The following is a 20,743-nucleotide window of genomic DNA, read 5'->3' as shown; positions in this document are numbered from 1 at the left end:
TGATTGTTACTTCGTTCAATCCTCTATAGTCAACAACCATCCTTAACGATCCATCCTTCTTCTCCACTAGAAGTACTGGCGATCCCCAAGGCGAAGAACTTGGGCGAATATATCCCTTGTCCAGTAACTCCTTAATCTGCTTCTTAATTTCCACCAAATCTTTTGCTGGCATCCTATATGGTCTCTTTGATATCGGCCTAGTGCCTGGCAATAGCTCAATCAAAAACTCAATGTCTCTATCTGGTGGCATGCCCGTCAATTCTTCGGGAAATACATCAGGAAAATCCTTTACCACTGGTGCTTCCTCCTGCACAACTCCTGATAAGGAATTTACTTGTGTCCTGTTTGGCGCATGTCGGGATACATACTTGATCCTTCTTCCTTCTAGCGTTGTGAGCAAAATTGTCTTACTGGCGCAATCGATGTTTCCCCCATACATCGACAGCCAATCCATACCAAGAATCACATCCAGACCTTGGGATTCCAAAATAATTAAATCCGTTGGAAAAACATGCCTTCCTATACTTAATGGCACTTGAAAACATCCTTGACTGGCCATGTGCTCCGCTCCTGGTGAGCTTACTAACATAGGTGTTTTAAGAATCCTAGTGGGCAGGCTATACTTTTCCACAAATCCCCTTGATATGTATGAATGCGATGCACCGGTATCAAAAAGAATGAGTGCAGTAAATGACTTAACCAAAAACTTACCTATTACTGCATCGGGCTGAGCTTCAACCTCCTCCACGTTAACGTGGTTCACCTGTCCCCTGTTGAAAGGGTTTGGCTTCTTCCCAGAACTTCCATTGCCATTTTGTCCTTCAGGACAGTCATTTGCATAATGTCCTGGCTTCGAACACTTATAGCAAGTGACGTGGCCCAAATCCTTCTTGGCTGGGGTTGATGGGGTGCTGCGGTTTTGTCCATTGCTTCCTCCATTCCCATTACCATTCTTGGTGCCATTGTGATTGTGCGAGCTACCTACTCCATGGGTATGCTGAAAATGTCCTCCTGGCCTAGGGGTAAAACGAGGCTTCTGCTGAGCTCCTGAATTATACTTCCCTTGTCCATACTTCCTCTTGCGGTTCTCAATTTGCTGCTGCTTCCCTTCAATCATAAGAGCACGATCTACCAACTCCTGGTAGTTGTTGAAGGTGGCTACCATCAACTGCATACTCAACTCATCATTCAGTCCTTCCAGGAATTTCTCCTGCTTAGCTGCATCCGTAGCAACGTCATCTGGGGCATAACGTGCTAACTTACTAAACTCCTCCACATACTGGCCAACTGTCCGTCCTCCTTGGCGCAAGTTACGAAACTCACACTTCTTCATGGCCATTGCTCCTGCTGAAACATGGGCAATACGGAAAGCCTGCTGAAACTGGTCCCATGTGACAGTGTCGACTGGGAAGGTGGTTGTGAAATTCTCCCACCAAGATGCTGCGGGTCCTTCTAACTGATGTGCAGCAAACTTAACCTTCTCCACATCTGTGCATCCTACTGTGGTCAACTCCCTAGCTATCTTGCGGAGCCAATCATCTGCTACTATCGGCTCGGTGCTACTGGAAAACACCGGCGGATTTAGCCTAAGAAAACGGGCTAAGTGGTCAACAGGTGGTGGTGGTGGGTTGTTGTTCCCTTAATTCTGACTCTGAACTAGCAACTGCATCAAGGTGTTCTGCTGCTGGATTAACTGGGTGAGCTCCGGCGGAAAGGCAAATCCGGGGTCACGTCTTGGAGGCATCTGAGGTTTTAGAAAAGATGAGATATAAGAATAGAGGGGGTCTAAAGGGAAAACACTACCCATATGCACATGAGGCAAAAGCACACAATTCACTTCAATCAATCAAACAAGACATACAATCGATCTAGCTATCGCAAAAGTGCTCGGACTACTATATTTACATGGTGGACTACTACTACTGATGAGGTGGTCTACTAGAAATATTCTACGATTGTAGACTCCATGATATCTGCTCCTGCTTCATCCACATAGTCATCATTGCTACTATCTTGTTCCGAGTCGGTGCCATCAATGATGATGTAGTCTTCCAGGCTAATCTCATTGGGTTCTTCGTCTTCATCTACTGGTGCCGGGCCTCCCATAAATATTCCAACCTTCTTGATCAGATCGTCATTCTTCTCCACCAGTACTTCAATTTCTTCTTCATAATCTTCGCGTGTAGCCTTGAGTTCTTCCTCCAGTTCCTTAATTCTAGTCCTAGCCTTCTTCAGATCTATCATGTCGGCGCACATCTGATTCTCCTGTCGTCGAATGTGCTGGTTTAACTCCTGAATAAAGGCTGCAATTGATCTATCTTTCCTGGTGTTGATCATCTCCCAGTGTTCATCTCGGCGCCCACAAATCTGGTAGATGGTATCCTTAAGATCCTTGCGGTAGACTTCTCCAATGCGTCCCATGGCGATGTGAGCTGCCATGCTCTTTTCTAGACTCCAGGTTGGTGCATCAAAACAAAACTCTATGGGCTCAGTGACTGGCATGAACGTCCTTCATGGTACTTGAACTTGAATCATCCAGCGCTCTTCTTCAGGTAAAGTGGCGTTGTAGGTTCCCGTGAAGCTTGGTATCCCTATGTTCAGGTATCTAGTGACTTCCTTCAAGTGGCGTCCAAAGGGTGTGTCTTTATCTGGTTGTGTGAACTTGTTCCTTGCATCCGCCATCCTAAAGAGTAGAAAAGATGAGAAGTCAGAAGAGAAGAGAGTGATCTAGGTCTTTAGCTTAGTGGTCGTGTCCTACAGTCAGCGTGTGCTCTGATACCATCTCTGTAGCGACCAGACCTCAAACAGTCTGATCTCTGTGCTCCGGTGTCATCCCTGGATCAGTAATGCTGACACCACACAGTACTCGGAGGATTTATAGCAGAGTAGCAATCACACACTTATTACATCGAGTGTCTCAAAAGAGAACTTATTACAATAAATGTGGCTTAAGGCCATCTAATAACGATAACAGCGGAAGGCTTGGAAGATAAGTGAGTCCATCAACTCCAACGGCATCACTGAGTATAGAACCACGACCTAAAAACTCCTTAATCGTCGTCTAAAAAGTCTGCAACATTAACGTTGCAGCCCGAAAACGGGTCAGCACATGGAATATGCTGGCAAGATAACACATACAGAGTAATGGAATGCAACAACTATACTATATGCAATATTGGCTGGTGGAAAGCTCTATGGTTATAGTTTTTGCGTAAAGCCAATTTTTCCCTACTACAAAGGAATAAAATTAATTACTATCATGGTGGTTGTTAAACATTGAGAATGGTTGACAGCATTCTCAATCCCAATTAAGTATCATCATTAAAACCCAACAATATTAATTTAGAGTAACATGTTGAGATTCACATGATAATCCAGGTACTAGATACTCAAGATGTCCATAACCGGGGACACGGCTAATCATGATTAGTTTATACACTCTGCAGAGGTTTGCGCACTTTTCCCCACAAGACTCGATCGCCTCCGTTTGGTTTCTCGCACTACAAGGTGTTTGAGAAACGGATGACTGAGACACAGTCTTTCAGAAGCGCTAGCACCTTACGACGGATAGACCGGTACACCTACTTTCCCCTACATCTGCTAGTCTACCCTGTAAGAGTTCGCACAACTTAGTCAACTATGCCAGAGCCCATAATGGCTTGTGGCTGCACACGGAAGTTTCTAGTATGAATAATCTCATGATCCCGTTGAGCCTGGGTGGCGGTCCAAAAGAAAACAGGCAAGTCCTGGTAACCCCAGGTGCCCCAATCCACCCAGATGTGTGTTAGGTTGCCACCTTAGATAAACCCTTAATTATAAATCTCACATCTGTCATGGATATCACTCACCCAATCCACGTCTACTGGCATAGCATGGCATAATAAGCAAACGTAGAAGTAGCTCCCAAAGGTTTGGTAATAAACAGGTAATAGGTACTACCTCATCTACTTCCCATCCCACAATTTAATTAGATCCTAATCATGCAATGTGTGAGGATTGATCTAATGCAATAAAACTGGGTTGTAGAAAAGGTATGATCAAAGTGTTACTTGCCTTGCTGATGATCCGCGAAACCTAGAGATTCGAAGTAACAAGCGGCGCACTCCGGGTATTCTATCGCAGACAAACAACAAGCATACAATAAGTACTCATCTAATGCACAGGTAAAACTCAAATAGAAGATCTAACCAGAAAGTTCAACTTAAGAACCTTGGTTTGCGAAAGAATCAAATCGAACGAAGCAAAAGAAATCAAACGGCGAAAGAAAACAACTCCGTTCTAGTAATCTGGATCTAGGGCAAATTTTACAGTAGCAAAAGCTTGTTTAGGTTGATTATTCTGAAAGAGGGTTTCGAGACGAAACTCCAGGCGCTTGAATCGCCTGATTCCGATAAACGAGCGAAAAGTTATACTAAAACGAAAATCGGATCAGAAATCGCGATCAGAAAATAACCGCGAAAAATCCGACGAAAAAGAAAAAACGACGAACATAATTTTTTTTAAACAGCACGGAAAACGAGGCGGCGGCGAACCTCGAAAGGCGCGCGGCTCCGGCGGCGGCGGCTAAAGGCGGCGGCGGCTAGGGTTTCACAGGGGCTGGGCTAGCCCTCTCTCTCGCCCGGGCGGGCGCTATATAAAGGCCTGGCCGGCGGTTTCCTGGCCGGTTACGGCCTGGAGTCGGTTACGCGTTTTTTTTAAAATAATTCCTCTCGGAAGAAAAAAAGAAATACTAAACGGACTCCAAAAATCACGAAATAAATTTTGCCGGGTTCCTAAAATCAAGCCCGATAAAGTGAACATTTATCTGGGCCCAAACTACAACTTTGAAAAACGCGCATTTTTCCTAAATTCAAATAAAAATACCGAAAAACTCCGAAATAAAACTTATTTGATTTTTTTATTAAATCCTCAATATTTCTATATTTTGGAAAAGTCATTTTATTCCCTCTCTCATATTTTTGTAATAGAAATAATTGATGATAAAATAAATAAAATCAAATGATCCTGTTTACATAATTTGAGAAAACTCAAATATGTAAATAACGAAATCACCAACTCTCTCCGTGGGTTCTTGAGATGCTTAGGATTTTCTAGGATCAAAACCAAAAGCAAAATAAAATATGATATGCATGATGACCTAATGTATAACATTCCAAATTGAAAATTTGGGATGTTACAAAGATTCTGGACAAAATATGTCAGATCCACAGCACTCCTGATAAACCTGCAAATCATACCCATAGAGAATGTTGGGTCTTCAAGCAGTCCGGCAAGCTCAACGCCGAACACAAGGGGCAGGATACACCAAGCGAAGACGAGGACGAGCCTCGCAAGCAAAACACTGGAGAACAGAAGACATTCCCACCAGAAGTGAAAACAGTAAACATGTTATACGTGACAAAGGGGAGAAACAAAGCGGCACTCCTAGAGAGACATGCCCCAGGGCCTATCACCGCGGAGTTCCGCCACTGGTCGTCCCAACCAATCACCTTTGACCATCGGGATTACTCGGCAAGTATCCGGCGTGCAGGATGGGCTGCCTTGGTGTTAGACCCGATAATTGACGGATACCACTTCACACGAGTCCTGATGGATGGCGACAGTAGTTTAAACCTGATATATCAGGACACAATCCGCAAAATGGGGATAGACCCAATAAAAATTAGCCATAGCAATACTACCTTTAAAGGAGTAATGCCAGGCCCAGAAGCCCATTGCACGGGCTCCCTGCTACTAGAGGTTATATTCGGCTTTCCCGATAACTTCCGTAGCGAAAATTTAACTTTCCACATCGCTCCGTTCCAAAGCGGCTATCAAGCACTACTCGGACGCGAAGCTTTCGCTCGCTTTAACGCAATACCACATTACGCCTCTCTCATGCTTAAGATGCCCGGTCCACGTGGCATCATTACAGTAAACGGAAATATTGAGCGCTCCTTGCGCGCGGAAGACTGTGCGGCTGCCTTGTCAGCCGCACACTAAACGGCCTCACCAACTAAAGCATCTGACAGGTTGTTAAGACCACGGACACAGTTGGACGAGTCCGGTGCAGCTATATGTACTTGATACAGGTTTGATGGCTATACCCCTACTACAATACAAGGGGCTCAAAGCGCGCAAACAAGTGGCAGTTTAGCTCAACTTTACTCATTTTGAACTATATATTGTTTATTTAGTATAACTTACCTTTTGCACGGCAACTTTTCAATTAAGTTCCTCTCTTTTTCAGATGACCATCGTGCTACACCCGTCCAGAATACGGCACAACGAGACACAGGCGCAGACGTGCAGCAGGGACCCGTTCTAAGGATTCTTTTTAGATTAAGACCCTGCGTAAACCTTTTTTTACTATCTCTTGTTGATACACATCCCTCGGATTCTCAATACAATTGAGAAGGATGCTGACGTATTGGCATGTGGACATGTCAGAATATTGCACATACCTGGACACCAGGGGCTTACTATAAAGGGCACTGCTTAGGCCCGATTTACATCATAAAGACCGAATACCTTAGGGAGTGTTCGGCATCGTGAGTTTGGCCTTATATGTATCAGCTCCGAATCATGTCTTTGGTCAAATGTTGGGTTTGCCCGGCTCCTATGTTTTGTTGCCTTACGTTCCGCTCTATCGGCTAAGGCGGCACCAGGAGAACTACTACGATTGTGCCCTGGTTCATCCGGACGAGCACCTCAGTAGAGAAAGCCGAAAACTGACTGTCATGATATAGCGTGAGACTGGTCAACCACTCAATGACCTAGCGGAATCTTCGGGATTCCTCCGCCTTAACGAAGGGCCGTTTCCCGGTCAGGCATGTACGCTCCCCGAATCCGGATGAGCACGGAGCCACCAGGGGTTATATAGTAGCCCCACTGTCAAACTCATCTGGCTAAGTGGAAGTGTTAAAGCATTATAGTCCGGTTGCATAGTTCGCTGCACTATCACCTCCTTAATGGGCCAAGACGTTGGATCAAGTGTGAACATGCGTCTTCTGCGAACACCCCCGCATTATATGCGTGGGGGCTGAAGCCGACGACTGCCATCTTTCAGGTTATATACATATATACATAAACGGCCGCACAGGAGGCATCATAGTACTTTCGGGTAAAAGTATAAATACAGCCTTGATAAACTCAATAAAACATTATTCTTACAATGGGAATACATGTCACTCAAGCATAATATTCTTCGAGCACTGAGCCTCTATCGAGCGAGCGCCCTCAAGAACTTCTTCAAAGTAGTGCTCGGCAGCTACTCGGCCTATGGCTGAACCCTGTGCCGCAACAGTGGTGGCATCCATCTCCGCCCAGTATGTTTTGACACGGGCAAGGGCCATCCGCGAGCCTTCTATGCACGCCGACCTCTTTACAGCATCGATGCGTGGCACAGCGCCAAGGAATTGTTGCACTAAGCTAAAATAGCTATTTGGCCTTGGCCCTCCTGGCCACAAATGATCCACAACGGACCTCATGGCTAGTCCGGACAACCTATGGAGCTCGGCCCAACCGGTCAATCGCTCATTCAGCAGCAGCGGACGGACTGGAGCGTGAAACTGTGACCAGAATAGCTTCTCCACTTCGGGACCTTTCTGGTCCTTGAAGTACTCGGCGGCATCAGCAGCGCTGGCAGCCAAATCCATGTACGCGTCCGCAGAACTCCATAGCCGGTCCAGAGGAGCATACTTCGGATCTCCGAACTTAGTCTGCAACAAGAAGGGCTTCCCAGAAATGATATCTGCAGCTTGATTCAGCTCCTCCTTCGTCGCTCTAATTTTGGAGCGGGCTTCCTTGGCAGCCACCCAGGCCTTCTCCAGGTCCGTCGCCTTCGCCTGGTTTTCCTCTTCAAGAATCCGGTAACGGTCAACAGCATCTTTTATCTCCACGGCCATCTTGGCAAATTTTTTTTTGCTCTCGCAATGTGCGGCCTATTCAACCCTTAACTCTTCGGCCGCTTGCAAAGCGGCTGCATTGCTACTCCTTGCTTACTCCTTGGCTCGGGCAAGCTCCGCCTGAAGGGTCTCCACGGTGGCCGCTTCATCTGCAGTCACAACATATTAAAGATAATTGCATCATGCTGCTCTTATTATGTGATTATCACCAGAAAGGCCACTCACCCTGTGCCTCGTCAAGCCGCTTGTTGACAAGGACGATGTCGGCATCTGCCGCATCCAGCTGCCGCTTTAGTTCGGCATACCCATCAGTCTGGCTAACCACCGGAGCTTCCACCACCTACACATAAAGGCAGACTGGTTATTACCTGGGACTATGATCCTCTGTTTGCCGCCGTTTTCGATGACAACCAGAGTCTCAGGGGCTACTATCTACATAGGGCACATTTAAAAATGTGCGGTATCGTCAAAAATGTACATCATTTCACGTACCTCAAAACCCGTCAGTAGACTCATAAAATCTTCATACAACCCGCTTTCGGCGGACGTACTCCTTTCAATCACTGTACCCATCAAGGTGCGGTGCTCTTCTGAGATAGCTGCTTGCGCCAGCAGATCCCTCCGTATGTCCGACCGCACACCAGATGGTGCCGGACTCTTTTGATGACTCTCTCCGAGAGCCGGATGCTGAGGACTTCGGGTGGCCATGAGATTACCTTCTGGCCTTGCCGGATCCGGAGAAACCCTCCGCGACGACACCTCGGGGTCGCCCGCTTCGTGAGGCGGTGTGGCAGGGGGAGGCGTTTCGCTCTCCATCATCTCCGGAAGAATATCCCCCGAAGACGAGCTCTGCTGAGAAGGGCTAAGATCCGAACTGCAAGATAAATACTTCGGTTATTTTCCTCAAAAGTAGAGCAAGATATCTTCACTATTAAGTACTTTTTGATTACTTACAGCTCGGTAGAGGGCTGATCCCCGCGCGGACATTGTGCGGCAAAAATACCCTCCGAGGCTGGTGGAGATTTCTTCTCCTGTTTGGAAACCTTAGTTTCCAGATCTTCAGAGGTAGTCCTCTTCCTTCCCCGGGGAGAGAGAATGTCAGATTCTTCCCCTTGGTTATCCTCCCTCGCGGAGGCGCTCATTCCCTCGATTGGAATAGGTAGCGATGGAGGCCCGCTTTCGCCCTCTTTATTCCCCCCTTCGTCTTCCTTGAAGGGCACCAGACAAGGTGCTGGATCGAGCATCTTTTCCAGCACCGGATTGTCCAAGCCTTCAGGAAGGGGGGCCGAACACCGAATCATCTTCGCCTTTATTATCCAGTCCTGGTCAAAGAGCGATTTTTCAGAATGATGTCATGATAAATAAAAGGACAATGTGTTCGGCCATGGGATTACTTACTTGGGCAGCGGGGCGGTTGCAGTTTAGGCCACGTCCTCGGTAGTGTCCGGACACTCTATTTGGGGTCCGAAGAACTATTTGTACATCTCCTCGTACGTCTAGCCGAGGAAATTCTGAATAGTGCGCGGTCCTTCCGGGTTGAATTCCCACATGCGGAGGGGCCGATGTTTGCAAGGCTGGACTCGACGAACCAGCATAACTTGCATTACCATAACCAGACTGAAATCTCCCTCAAAGAGATCTCGGATACGGCTCTGCAGTATTGGCACGTCCTTGGCTGGACCCCAGCTCAGCCCCCTACTGATCCATGACATCAGTTGTGGTGGAGGGCCCGAGCGAATGGTGGGGGCAGCTACCCACTTGGCACTTCGGGGAGCTGTGACGTAGAACCACTCCCGTTGCCACAATCCGGACACCTCTGGAAAGGAACCCTTTGGCCATGGAGCGTCAGCAATTTTGCTTATTAGAGCACCTCCGCACACTGCGTGCTGCCCCTCGACCATCTTCGGCTTCACATTGAAGGTCTTGAGCCACAGGCCGAAGTGAGGGGTAATGCGGAGGAAGGTCTCACAAACGACAATAAATGACGAGATGTGAAGAAGGGAATCCGGGGCCAGATCGTGAAAATCCAACCCGTAATAGAACATGAGACCCCTAACGAAGGGATCCAGAGCGAGGCCTAGTCCTCGAAGGAAGTGGGAGACGAACACAACGCTCTCGTTGGGTTCGGGAGTAGGGATAACCTGCCCTCGGGCGGGCAGCCTATGCGAAATTTCGGCGGTCAGATATCTGGCCTCCCTCAACTTCTTGATGTCCTCCTTCGTGACAGAGGAAGGCATCCACCGGCCTTGAAGGCTGGATCCGGACATGATTGAAGGTCCAAAGCACCTGACCTGAGCTTTGGATGTTAGAACTCGAGGCGGGGGAAGGAGTCGATTGAGCACGAGAGGGAAAAAAGAAAAAAGCCTTGTCCCTTTATAAAGGGGATGAGTATCAGGCGTCCTTCTCGTGGTCGTTCGAGACTTACATAAGATCTAGGAGTCATACCAACAGGCACGGTTGGGTTACCCACGTTTGTATTGATGAGGATCCCGTAATAAGGGGAACACGATCTCTGCTTTGACAAGACGTGTCAAGAAACCGCCTCGCGTTATGTGCGGGGCTGGTTAAAGAAAAACGGTTCAAATAATTACCGGGCCGTGGCATGATGTCATGCTGCCAAAACGTGTCAGCAGATTAGATTTGTGGAAATATTATTCTCTGTACGGTGGTATGTGAAACTTATTTTGCAGGGTCGGACACTATTCTTGTATTCAAACTCTTCCGTGATGTATTCGGGGGAGGAACCCGCCTTGCAATGTCGAAGACAACACTGCGCGTCGGACTCATCGTCATTGAAGTCTGGTTCAGGGGCTACTGAGGGAGTCCTGGATTAGGGGGTCTCCGGGCAGCCGGACTATATCCTTTGGCCGGACTGTTGGACTATGAAGATGCGAGATTGAAGACTTCGTCCCGTGTCCGGATGGGACTCTACTTGGCGTGGAAGGCAAGCTAGGCAATATGGATATGCATATCTCCTCCTTTGTAACCGACCTTGTATAACCCTAGCCTCCTCCGGTGTCTATATAAACCGGGGGGTTTTAGTCCGTAGGACAACAGACAATCATACCATAGGCTAGCTTCTAGAGTTTAGCCTCTCCGATCTCGTGGTAGATCAACTCTTGTACTACTCATATTATCAAGAATAATCAAGTACGACGTAGGGTTTTTACCTCCATCAAGAGGGCCCGAACCTGGATAAAACATCGTGTCCCCTGCCTCCTGTTACCATCCGCCTTAGACGCATAGTTCGGGACCCCCTATTCGAGATTCGCCGGTTTTAACACCGATAGAGAGATAATATTAACGTTGACATTTTTCATCACAGATTGCCTTTTTTTTTTGCGAGGGACAGATTTGTCTCTCTCGTGTAGCGCCTCAACTCTTCTAGCCATGACCGATCATCGATGAGTTTAGTGGGTGGCTGACATCAAATTTGCAGCGCTTAGCTTCTCTTATGTGGCTTTCGAACATGTTCGTCGGCGCTATAATGTAGCGTCCCATGTCTTACTAAATCTTGTATGAACTCAAGGGCCAGATTTTGTATACTCTTTGCATTGGTGTTGCTTGAAAAAATAAGATGCCGACGTTTTAAGGTTGGTTATAATGTTAGTATCATAACTACTACTCCCTCTGTACCAAAATAGTTGTCGCTGGAGTAGCTGAAGTTCAGCTACTCCAGCGACAACTATTTCGATACAGAAGGAGTATCATGCATGTCAACAATTTTGATGAGATGTCACAGAATTAAATGAAGAAAGAGAAGGTTAAGTATCATATCATGATAATAAATGCTATGCTACTATATATCATGCATGATAATAAATAAAGTATTACATGATACTAATATATGATACTATGCATTAGAGAGGTATAATATCATGCATTAATATTATATGCATGATACGAGTATATGATAGTACCGTTACAACCAGCCTAAAAACACGAAACCAAGAGAGCGAGGGCCCGAGGCCCCCGAAACCTTCCCCTGGTCCCCACGCCCGCGCGAGCGCTACCTCTCTCGCCGCCTGCGCCGCCGCCTTCTCCCCCCAAGCTTCGGCTCCAGCAAGATAGCCCGGCCGATTCTCGCAGCCCCCCAAAAGCCGGCACGCCGACGGCCTTCGTCCTCTAGCGCCGGCGCGTCGCCGCGATCCCCGCCGGCACGGGCGCCTATTCCCCCCTTGCTCCTGCTCCCCGCTCGCGCCGCCGTTGCCGCGCGCCTCCATGAACTTCTCCGACGACTGGCGCTTCCTCTTCCCCGTCTCCTCCGTGTTCAACCCGCCGTCCCTCGCCCCGCCGGACGCCTCCCACGGGCCCCTCTTCTTCACCCCTCTCCCGCCGCCCGCCCCGCTCCTCTCCCTCCCCTTCCCCTTCCCTCCGCCCCTGCACGCCTCCACCACCGGCGACCTCCGCCACGCCCTCCGCTGCTTCATCGCCTCCACCTCCTTCCTCCCCTACTCCGATCTCAAGTCCCTCTCGGGACCCCTCCTCGCCGCGCCGTCGCCGCCGTTCCCACCACCTTCCAATCTTCTCGCCGTCCTCCCCTCCCGCTCCTCAAGCTCTCTCGTCCTCTTTTTCCCGTACGGCGAGAATGCGGAGAAGATTGCTTTCGCTCTTGTGAACTCCCCCGTTGCGAGCTCTGCGCCCGTTTCGCCCTTCGTTCAGAGGGATGGGTTCAAGCACCCTGGGCACCGCATACAGCAGCTTGCTGCTATTCCTGCCCAGTCGTCCTGGTCATCGGAGCCGGATGACAGCTGTGTCGAGGGTTTCCTGCTTGCTGCGACATTGTACTCAGTGAGTTGGTTCAGGGTCGAGTCACGCGATTCGGGTTCCCCGGTGCTTGTACCGGTGGCCAAGCAGGGGTTTGATGCTGCTGTCGTGCACGCGTGCTGGAGCAGGCATTTTCCGTCACAATGTGCGGTGCTGCTGGAGAGTGGGGAGTTGTGTTGGTTTGATCTGAATACACAACTTGGAGGAAAGACGAGCGTTGGTTTTGGCAGCAATGGTGAAGACTGGGGGGACTGGCTGAGCTGTGCGTATGGAGCGCAACCGTGGATGGTGATCGTCGCAAGCACAAAAGCCGTCCTTTTGGTTGATTTGAGCTTTGTATATCATGGTGACAAATACGCCGTGGAAAACGAGCCACACAAGTTTCAGTACAAGGTTCTAGCAAAAATTGGGTTGCCAGGGTTGTTTGAAACTGAGCCTTTTGACAGGACTGAGCATTATATTGCATTCTGCAAGGCTGGGTTCGATGATTCCCATATATCAGTAGTGACAGAGCGTCACTTGATTCTCCTTGATGTGACAAAGCCGTTGGAACCTGTGTTGGCTTGGCAGCATGGGCTTGAGAACCCAAATCATGTTGCCATGTTTCGGCTATCTGAATTGAGACCTTCCAAGGAATATGAATGGGCTTCAAATTCAGGTTTTGCCATTTTGGTTGGTTCGTTCTGGAATGGGGAGTTCAGTTTGTTCTGTTACGGGCCTAAGGAGCAAGGTTGTCTAGATAATTCTCATTTATACGCTTGGGATATTCCTTCGAGGCTTTCTCTGACAGGTCAGCATTGTGGCTGCAGCAATGGAATCATGAAAGAGATATTCTCAACGCCTGTTTCAGTATATGATGGGTATGCTTCCCAACACCGCGCTAAGTCCATTGTTGGTTACTATGTGCTTCCAGATGACCTCTCAATATCGGAGCCAACATCTGCCAGCTTTGCCTTGATCCGGCTAACAGCATTGGGGAAGTTGGAAATGCAACAGTATCGTGCATCTCGAGGTCTGCATGATGAAATTGACACCCCATGTGATGAATCAGAACATGCATCCATGGATAGTAGTTCATCCATTTTGATTGACACTCAAGGTGAAAATGTCTCCACCAAATATCGATTCTTGAAGTTGCATTTCCTATATGAACATCTGAAGGGCAATCTATGCAGTGCGTTGGCGAAGCATGGTACTAGTGTTAACGGAGACAGAGATCAAATTATTATTAGTGAAGATGTGTTGGCATTTGCAGAGGATAACTCTAGATCCAGCTCGCTGCCAGTTTCAGATTTCCTATGTAATGCTAGCATCCCCATGAATGTTTTCGAAATTGCATGTCAGAGCATATTGAACAGTCTACCTTCAAATATTCTTCATGTCTCCCTTTCTAAATACAAGGACATGCTAAAATGCGATACAAAAGAAGGCTTAGTAGAATATTTAAAAGTTCCTAGCTGTTCGCCACACAATGAACTTCGGCCTTTCCTGTTAGCGAAACCATCAAGCACATGTGAGAAGGTGACTAGCAAAGCGGTATCTCAAAATGCTCTTGTTGGGCCAGTGCTCCCTGTGCATGTCCTACTTGCAATGGAAGAGATGAACAGGGGCATAGACAGCTCTTCGGAAAGAGAAACTGCAGAAACTGACTTAGTACGCCATCGATGTAGTGAGGTGCTTGAAGCCTTTGTTCCTGAAGTATCCATTGCTGAGTCCGACAACTTTGATGGATGGTTCTCCTCACAAAAGTTGAATGACAAGAAGTCATATCTTGTTTATGAGCCTCGGATTGAAAATAAGTTTACTCTTGATGAAACTGTTATAAAGAAGGAAAACGAAGAGCAAAAGGCCGCTGATCGTACATCTTTTGAAACGTCTGCAGCACCATACAAGGATGAGAACTTCATGACATTTGTCTGTGGAAAAGCTGGAACTCTTGATTCTGGGCCTGAACAAACCACATCTGATTTGTTTGATTTCACCCCAGTGAGGATGGATTTTGCTTCCGCAGATCTAGACATTCAACCTGCCGAGGAAGAAGTGTACAGATGCTTGAAGAAACAATTTTTAAGATGGCAAAATAATTTCAAGCCATACCAAGATTTTTGTAACTCATATAAAATACAAAAGCCATCATGATGGCCTGCAGTGCTCCATTCAGTTGTAGCAGGTATTGTACATTTCCATGTGATGACATGCAAATTTTTTGAGAAAAGGACAGACTAGTACTCCCTCCGTCCCAAAATTCTTGTCTTAGATTTGTCTAGATACGGGTGTATCTAATACTAAAATGTGACTTGATACATTCGTACTTAGACAAATCTAAGACAAGAATTTTGGGACGGAGGGAGTAATATATACGTTCTCAGGTACTTGGCCTGGTATAGACATACAGTGCTGTTTGCGTATTGCAAACACTTCTTGGGAGTAAGATGCGGTGGGCGGCGCTGTAAATTATGAAGGCGTAGGGTTCGAATAACTTGGTTTAAAATAGTATACTATTTTGTTAAACTTTCTGCCATGTTATTTTTGACAATGTGCATGTTAAGATACAATTTTGTAACTGACAAGGATTGCAATAGACCTCCTTTTCAATTACAGTTTTTAACTTCACTTTGACTGTTAGCACAACTCATGTGACCCTGAGAAAATTTGCAGCCATCACTTTGTTCCTTTGGAGTTTGAACACATGCTTATATTCAGATACTGTGTAGCATTAACCAGGGCCGTAGTTAACCTGTTCTATTTTCAGTGCTCAAACATTTTCTTTTGTTTTTTACAGCACCTATTATATTGACAGGATTTGCCACCTGGAGGTGCATTTAACGGGAATTTCACGCACTTGATGTTAAGCATTGGTGCGCCATTTATAGACCGTGGTAATTACTGTACCCTTTCTGTACCATGCTCTAAGCATTTTGGATGCGTTATGAGATTAACTGCCCTTGTAGTATATCATGTCCCACATGGTAATTGAAATAGAAGAAATAGTAACACCATGCCCAAGTATAGTTATTTAAACTGAAACCGTGTACCATTCTGAAGTGATTTTATCCACTCAATATCGCCAGACATCTTGAGTGACAGAAGTTTTTCATTGGATTGAGTGCCCCAAAATTGTTGATTTCTATATTGCTGCGGCTGCATTCACTTTGGCCTTTTTCAGTTGTGATTCACACTTTCTAATGGTAAAGGGTAGTAAGAAAAACTAAAATAATTAGTGTGAGAAAAGAACTCGTGTTGTTAATTTAGAGGTCCTTCTCAAAGCATGGTAGTTTTGCATGTATGTATATATATGCATCTCCAAATCCTTGTTGTGGAAGTGCCAAAACACGTTACTAAAGCAGAAAAAAAAAATCGGATGGTTCAAAATTGCAGGTAGCAAGGCAGCAAGAGTCCAAGCCATATTGGGGCATTACATAGGCGACAAGGAGGGAGTGTGATTGCATCAAAAGTTCAACATTTTGCTGAGTGACAACTACGAGCATTAGCGCGGGCGTTCTTTTCTTTTCTTCTTCTTTGTTGAGAGAAATCGTGTGGCAGTTGTAACCTAACCAGATACGTGCACTCATAAAAAAAAACTGTCTCACACGAGTTTTTCTTCATTTCAGTTGAGCCAAAACCTGCCATTTGGGCAAAGTTTTTCGGCTGAAATCTTAGTTTGCTATGGGCTGCAACGATAGTGGCGTGTTTGCCTGTTGAACTGTGCAGTGAAGTGTACATATTTTCTCTTGAGCAGGGACCATTGTATGTCATGATTCTGAAGCTTCATGCTGATGGATGAAAGCAAATCCAGTCACACGATGGCCTCGTGATTAATGGTATTTATGTTGTACTTTCGCATTGGGAATGCATGTTTGAGACTGTACTGCATCATGCAGACGGTCATTGTACAGAATACAGTTAGAACACTCAAATTTCGTTCTCTCTGCACTGTAAAACAACAGTTAACAAGTAGAAAATCCTTTTTGTTTATGCTATGCTAGTGAACTGCCAATCACCATGGCTTCTGATCTGGGTGTAGAGCTGTTTATGTCTTCTCTCTTTTTTCATCACTTGTTGAACAATGAAGAAATTGTATTCATCTCCAAACATTCAGGCCATACAAGAAATTCAAATAATTGTAGTTCACAACAATAACATTTGCAAAATTGCGAGAGCGTAATGAAATGGGGTGCATAATCTTTAACATCTAGAACACAAGCAACTTTATTCAAGTTGTTCCTGAGAGCTCTATAGATCCCCCAGACCACTGGAATAAGGAGCACAAAAAGAACAACACGGGGAGTTGAATGGACCACGATCAAGAGACTGGCATGCACTCTCATTGACCAGCTCAGGCCTTAGGGTTGCGGGATGACGAAACTTTCTGGTCTACAGGGTTGCCGCTTCCAACCAAGTCTCTATAGCGTTGCTCCCAGTCATCCAGCTTCCCGTTCGAAATGTCAGAATGAATAGCCCTTCGGATTCCTTTTACCACAAAAAAGTACTGAAGAAGAGCATGAAGGATTAATCAGAAAGTTATGTTATAATACAAAGATATGCCAAGTTTATGCTGTGAATTTTACTATTATTATCATGTGGGGAAGCTAACCTGCACGGCAAGGATGAGAGGTATGTACTTCTTCCAGCGATTGTTGGGATTTGGACCGTCGATTAACTTCTGATCAACATGAATGGACTTGCTCCCATTTGAGACAACGATAGTAATTTCTTTCATCAAGTTTGGAATCCATGGAGTTCCATCAGGAAGAATCTGCACAGTTATATGACATCCTCAATTAAAAATCAAGCAGCTAGGCAGAAGCAAATGCAAGTCAAATACAGTGTGAAACCTACAAACCTTCGCCCCATTCTCATTAGTCTTGCACCTTCCACTGTTCTCTGCCAAAGCTATTGGCAAGGGAAAATCCTAAAAGAAACAGAACATAGTGCTTTTCGTTAGAACTAATATTCATATCACATACACTGAAGACAAAGGCCCCATAAGTACGACCGTTTATCTACAGTCTCTATCATATACTGACAAATCTAATTGAGATGTTATGAAGTAGCTCGTAATGACAAGGTTCGGTTTCATAATGTACCAGCACATGGTAGCACTTGAAGCTACAGAGAAGCTCAAGAAATTGATCATGCAGAAAAGGATCAAGATCAAACCGAAAGAGGATGGAGAAGAGACGGTTTTTCATATAATAGCTAGTATTCATTCTAGGCACCCAGGGCGAAGAGCGCCAAAAAATATCAACCAAAACAACTTGGAAGTATTTCCGCAGAAATATGTTCATGAGAAGCAGCAGGACTGTAGTTTAGGCAGAGGAAGCTCCACAAAATCTCAAAGAAGTTGACAGTGTGCTGATACTCCATTAAATAAGATGGAAATGATTGCATAGCAAGTGAATATGTACATTACCGCATATTCTCGTTTGCCGATTCCTGCACCAGAATGGATATATCGCAGAAGCGACTCTGATCTTCTTGCAAGGAAATCATTATAGTCAATTCCATCAGGAGGAGACAGCTGGGCATGGGTCAATACAACCAATGTTCTTCTCCAAATGGCCTTCCCTAATGAATTAGTAATGGCTCTTATAACTTGTTCATCCAATGTATCCATTCTATATGTATCCAAGCGATCGACGTACAGGAGGACATCAATAGTCTTCTCCAGAAGAAACCTGCAATACCATTGATAACATTTAAGAAACAAGCATAGCAATAAATATTATGATATACAGATTGTATGACAACAGTGGGCAATTATAAAAGCAGCACAAACTTTTCTATAGATGCCAATTCAGTACTGCAATCTCAACAACCTTTGCTGTGATTACAACTGCTAAAAAATAAAATATGGTTCTCCAGAAAGGGAAAATTAATCCAAGGCAAAATTGAGAAAGTTGAGACAAATAAGATAAATAAGCACACGCGGGTTAGCATTTTAACCTCGTTAGTATGCAAAAAAATTAAAGTCCAAGGGGAAACCCCAATTATGATATCCAAATTGATAGGTCAATTGTGCAGATGCACCCACTACAGTGTAAGGTAACTCAACCACTATGTATCACATCAAGCGCTTAAGGTGGGGTGACCGCCAGCTGACTACTATACACCATTGCCAGCATAAAATTAACATATATGCATAGACTATTAGAGTTGAGCGCTTTTAGAGAAATAATGGACTTTAATAGAATATATAAATTACGGTCCTGTATGCTACATTAGGAACAGGATTATCACAAACCACAAAATTATTAAACCAGTAATGATTTAACGACAGCAACAGAAAAGATGGGGCAGCTCTGTTCAGGAACACAAGATTTATGTATAAACAGAAATGCAGATGTCTCTTCTTTTATTTTTATTTATGTACTTAAACTCTACATCTCTACCCATGCAGACCAATGGAAGAAATTGATATGTTGATGTAGAACCCAAGCATTCACCATCTTTTAAGTACACCCTCTGTAAACTAATATAAGAGCGTTTAGATCACTAAATTAGTGATCTAAAGTCTAAACGCTCTTATATTAGTTTACGGAGGGAGTACATACTAGCAATATGCTACTTCAGATCAATGTGATTGCTATGCACAACAAACTGATTGACCTAGAATCTAGTCCTATATTGACCACCATGGGAAAAAAGACTCGTAAAGTCTAGATACCATCCCAGGATCAGCATTTGAGCAATGCAGTAATTCATACTGAAGGAATTTTCGAAATGTGTGAGCAAAATGATCTTGCCAGTTGACAAAACAAATAAAACATCAAATTCAGAGCAACACGATGAAATAATCTACTCATGTCCCTAAGTCAAAAATGACAATCCTCATCCAAAGCCCTATATTACAAGTCACAGTATCTACAATCAATTGCTAACTTGCAAACAAGCATGGTTACCACCCAACATGGACATACCTCTTTATGATTTCGACAGCCTGCTCATTGATATACCCACCTTCAATGAGCCCAGGAGTGTCGATAATGTTCAAGGTGAATCCTGCCCTGGTGCGGGAGCACATCATTGGCCTCAGACCCTCAGACTGCATAGAAACAACATACGACAACGCACTCACGTGAGTAACCCACAAAGAGGCACAACCAGAGACAGGGCCAGGAAGAAGTGAGACCTGGAACGCACTGACGTTCGCGACCCTCTCCCCGACAATGGAGTTGACAGTGGATGACTTCCCCACACCGCCCTTCCCCATCACCAGAATCGTCAATGTGCTCACATTCTAACATCACAACATAAGCAAAACATACAATTTGCCATCAGTTCGTCACAACTCACAATCACAGACACAATTAGAACCTAGCCATGGATAATTTAATCAGCTGGTCCAGGCAAGGGGCGTTAAATAGGCGTGCAATACCTCCTCCTTGAGCTTGCCGAGGAGCTCGTGCAGCTTGGTCTGGGTGGCCGCCGGGAACTGCTGCAGACCAACCCACTCACGGGGTATCGGCGCCGCCATCACTGCCCGTTCCTCCTTTCCCCTGACACACGGACGCGCCGACACAAATCAGAAACATTAACCCAAATTGGTCAAGGCGCGCGGCGGCGGCGGCAGCGGCGGCTGCGGCGAGAGTGCGCGGCCGGACTGAGCTGGTAGGTGGAGGGGATGCTTACCGGGCGATACGGAGGCCGACGGGGCGGGCGGTTAAACCCTAGACTCGGCGGAGGTGCTCGGAGACGGGGAGGAGGACTCGGCGGAGGGGGTTTATGAGAAGGGAGGAGATAAGGAGAGAGATGGAGATGGGGACTCTCTCCTTCTTCTGTTTTGTTCATCTTTTCTTTTGGGGTCTTTTTTGTCTTTTTGCTTTTCTCTGTGGACTAACGGGCTGGGCCTGGGGCGCTTGTTCTTTGGGCTGGTTTTATGTAGGCCTACGAGAAAAGTAATTTCCTCTCGACAAATAAAAAAAGTAATTATCCCTGAATAATACAATTTTTGGATGGATAGAACCCTTATTCCTTAAAATTTTACAGTTTTGTTAAATCTAAGAGTGTCTCATGTCTAAGTTGACACGCTGATTATGGAGAAGGTTTTGCTGCGAATGGGGTTTAGACCCAACTGGGTTGCACTGATT

The 20,743-nt window shown here is 45.8% G+C and overlaps 2 protein-coding genes across 5 annotated transcripts; one reads left to right on the top strand and one right to left on the bottom strand.

Annotated features, from left to right (window-relative positions):
- Positions 1–11,843: 11,843 nt before the first annotated feature.
- LOC125552372 (TATA box-binding protein associated factor RNA polymerase I subunit C) lies at positions 11,844–16,408 on the top strand. Of its 4 annotated transcripts, none has more exons than XM_087518688.1 (4): positions 11,844–14,823; positions 15,023–15,117; positions 15,454–15,532; positions 16,032–16,408. In XM_087518688.1, the coding sequence occupies exon 1, from the start codon at positions 12,108–12,110 to the stop codon at positions 14,790–14,792; it is 2,685 nt and encodes an 894-aa protein (XP_087374814.1). In that variant the 5' UTR covers positions 11,844–12,107; the 3' UTR covers positions 14,793–14,823; positions 15,023–15,117; positions 15,454–15,532; positions 16,032–16,408. The 4 variants fall into 4 exon arrangements, with proteins under 4 accessions (XP_087374814.1, XP_087374812.1, XP_087374813.1 ...); XM_087518686.1 differs by having other exon boundaries at positions 15,436–15,532; XM_087518687.1 differs by lacking the exon at positions 15,023–15,117.
- Positions 16,409–16,709: 301 nt separating this feature from the next.
- LOC125552373 (translocase of chloroplast 34, chloroplastic) lies at positions 16,710–20,436 on the bottom strand. Its single transcript, XM_048715897.2, has 8 exons — positions 20,286–20,436; positions 20,032–20,152; positions 19,786–19,893; positions 19,574–19,698; positions 18,067–18,331; positions 17,497–17,565; positions 17,248–17,409; positions 16,710–17,142 (listed from the first exon to the last, which is right to left on the bottom strand). The coding sequence occupies exons 2-8, from the start codon at positions 20,128–20,130 to the stop codon at positions 16,990–16,992; spliced, it is 981 nt and encodes a 326-aa protein (XP_048571854.1). The 5' UTR covers positions 20,131–20,152; positions 20,286–20,436; the 3' UTR covers positions 16,710–16,989.
- Between the last annotated feature and the right edge of the window lie 307 nt (positions 20,437–20,743).

The sequence above is a fragment of the Triticum urartu genome, chromosome 4A (genome assembly GCF_056163025.1).
Source record: "Triticum urartu cultivar PI428250 chromosome 4A, HENAU_Tu73, whole genome shotgun sequence".
NCBI lineage: Eukaryota > Viridiplantae > Streptophyta > Magnoliopsida > Poales > Poaceae > Triticum > Triticum urartu.
The sequence above is the reverse complement of the archived record's forward strand: the minus strand, read 5'-3'. Positions and strand labels throughout refer to the sequence as shown.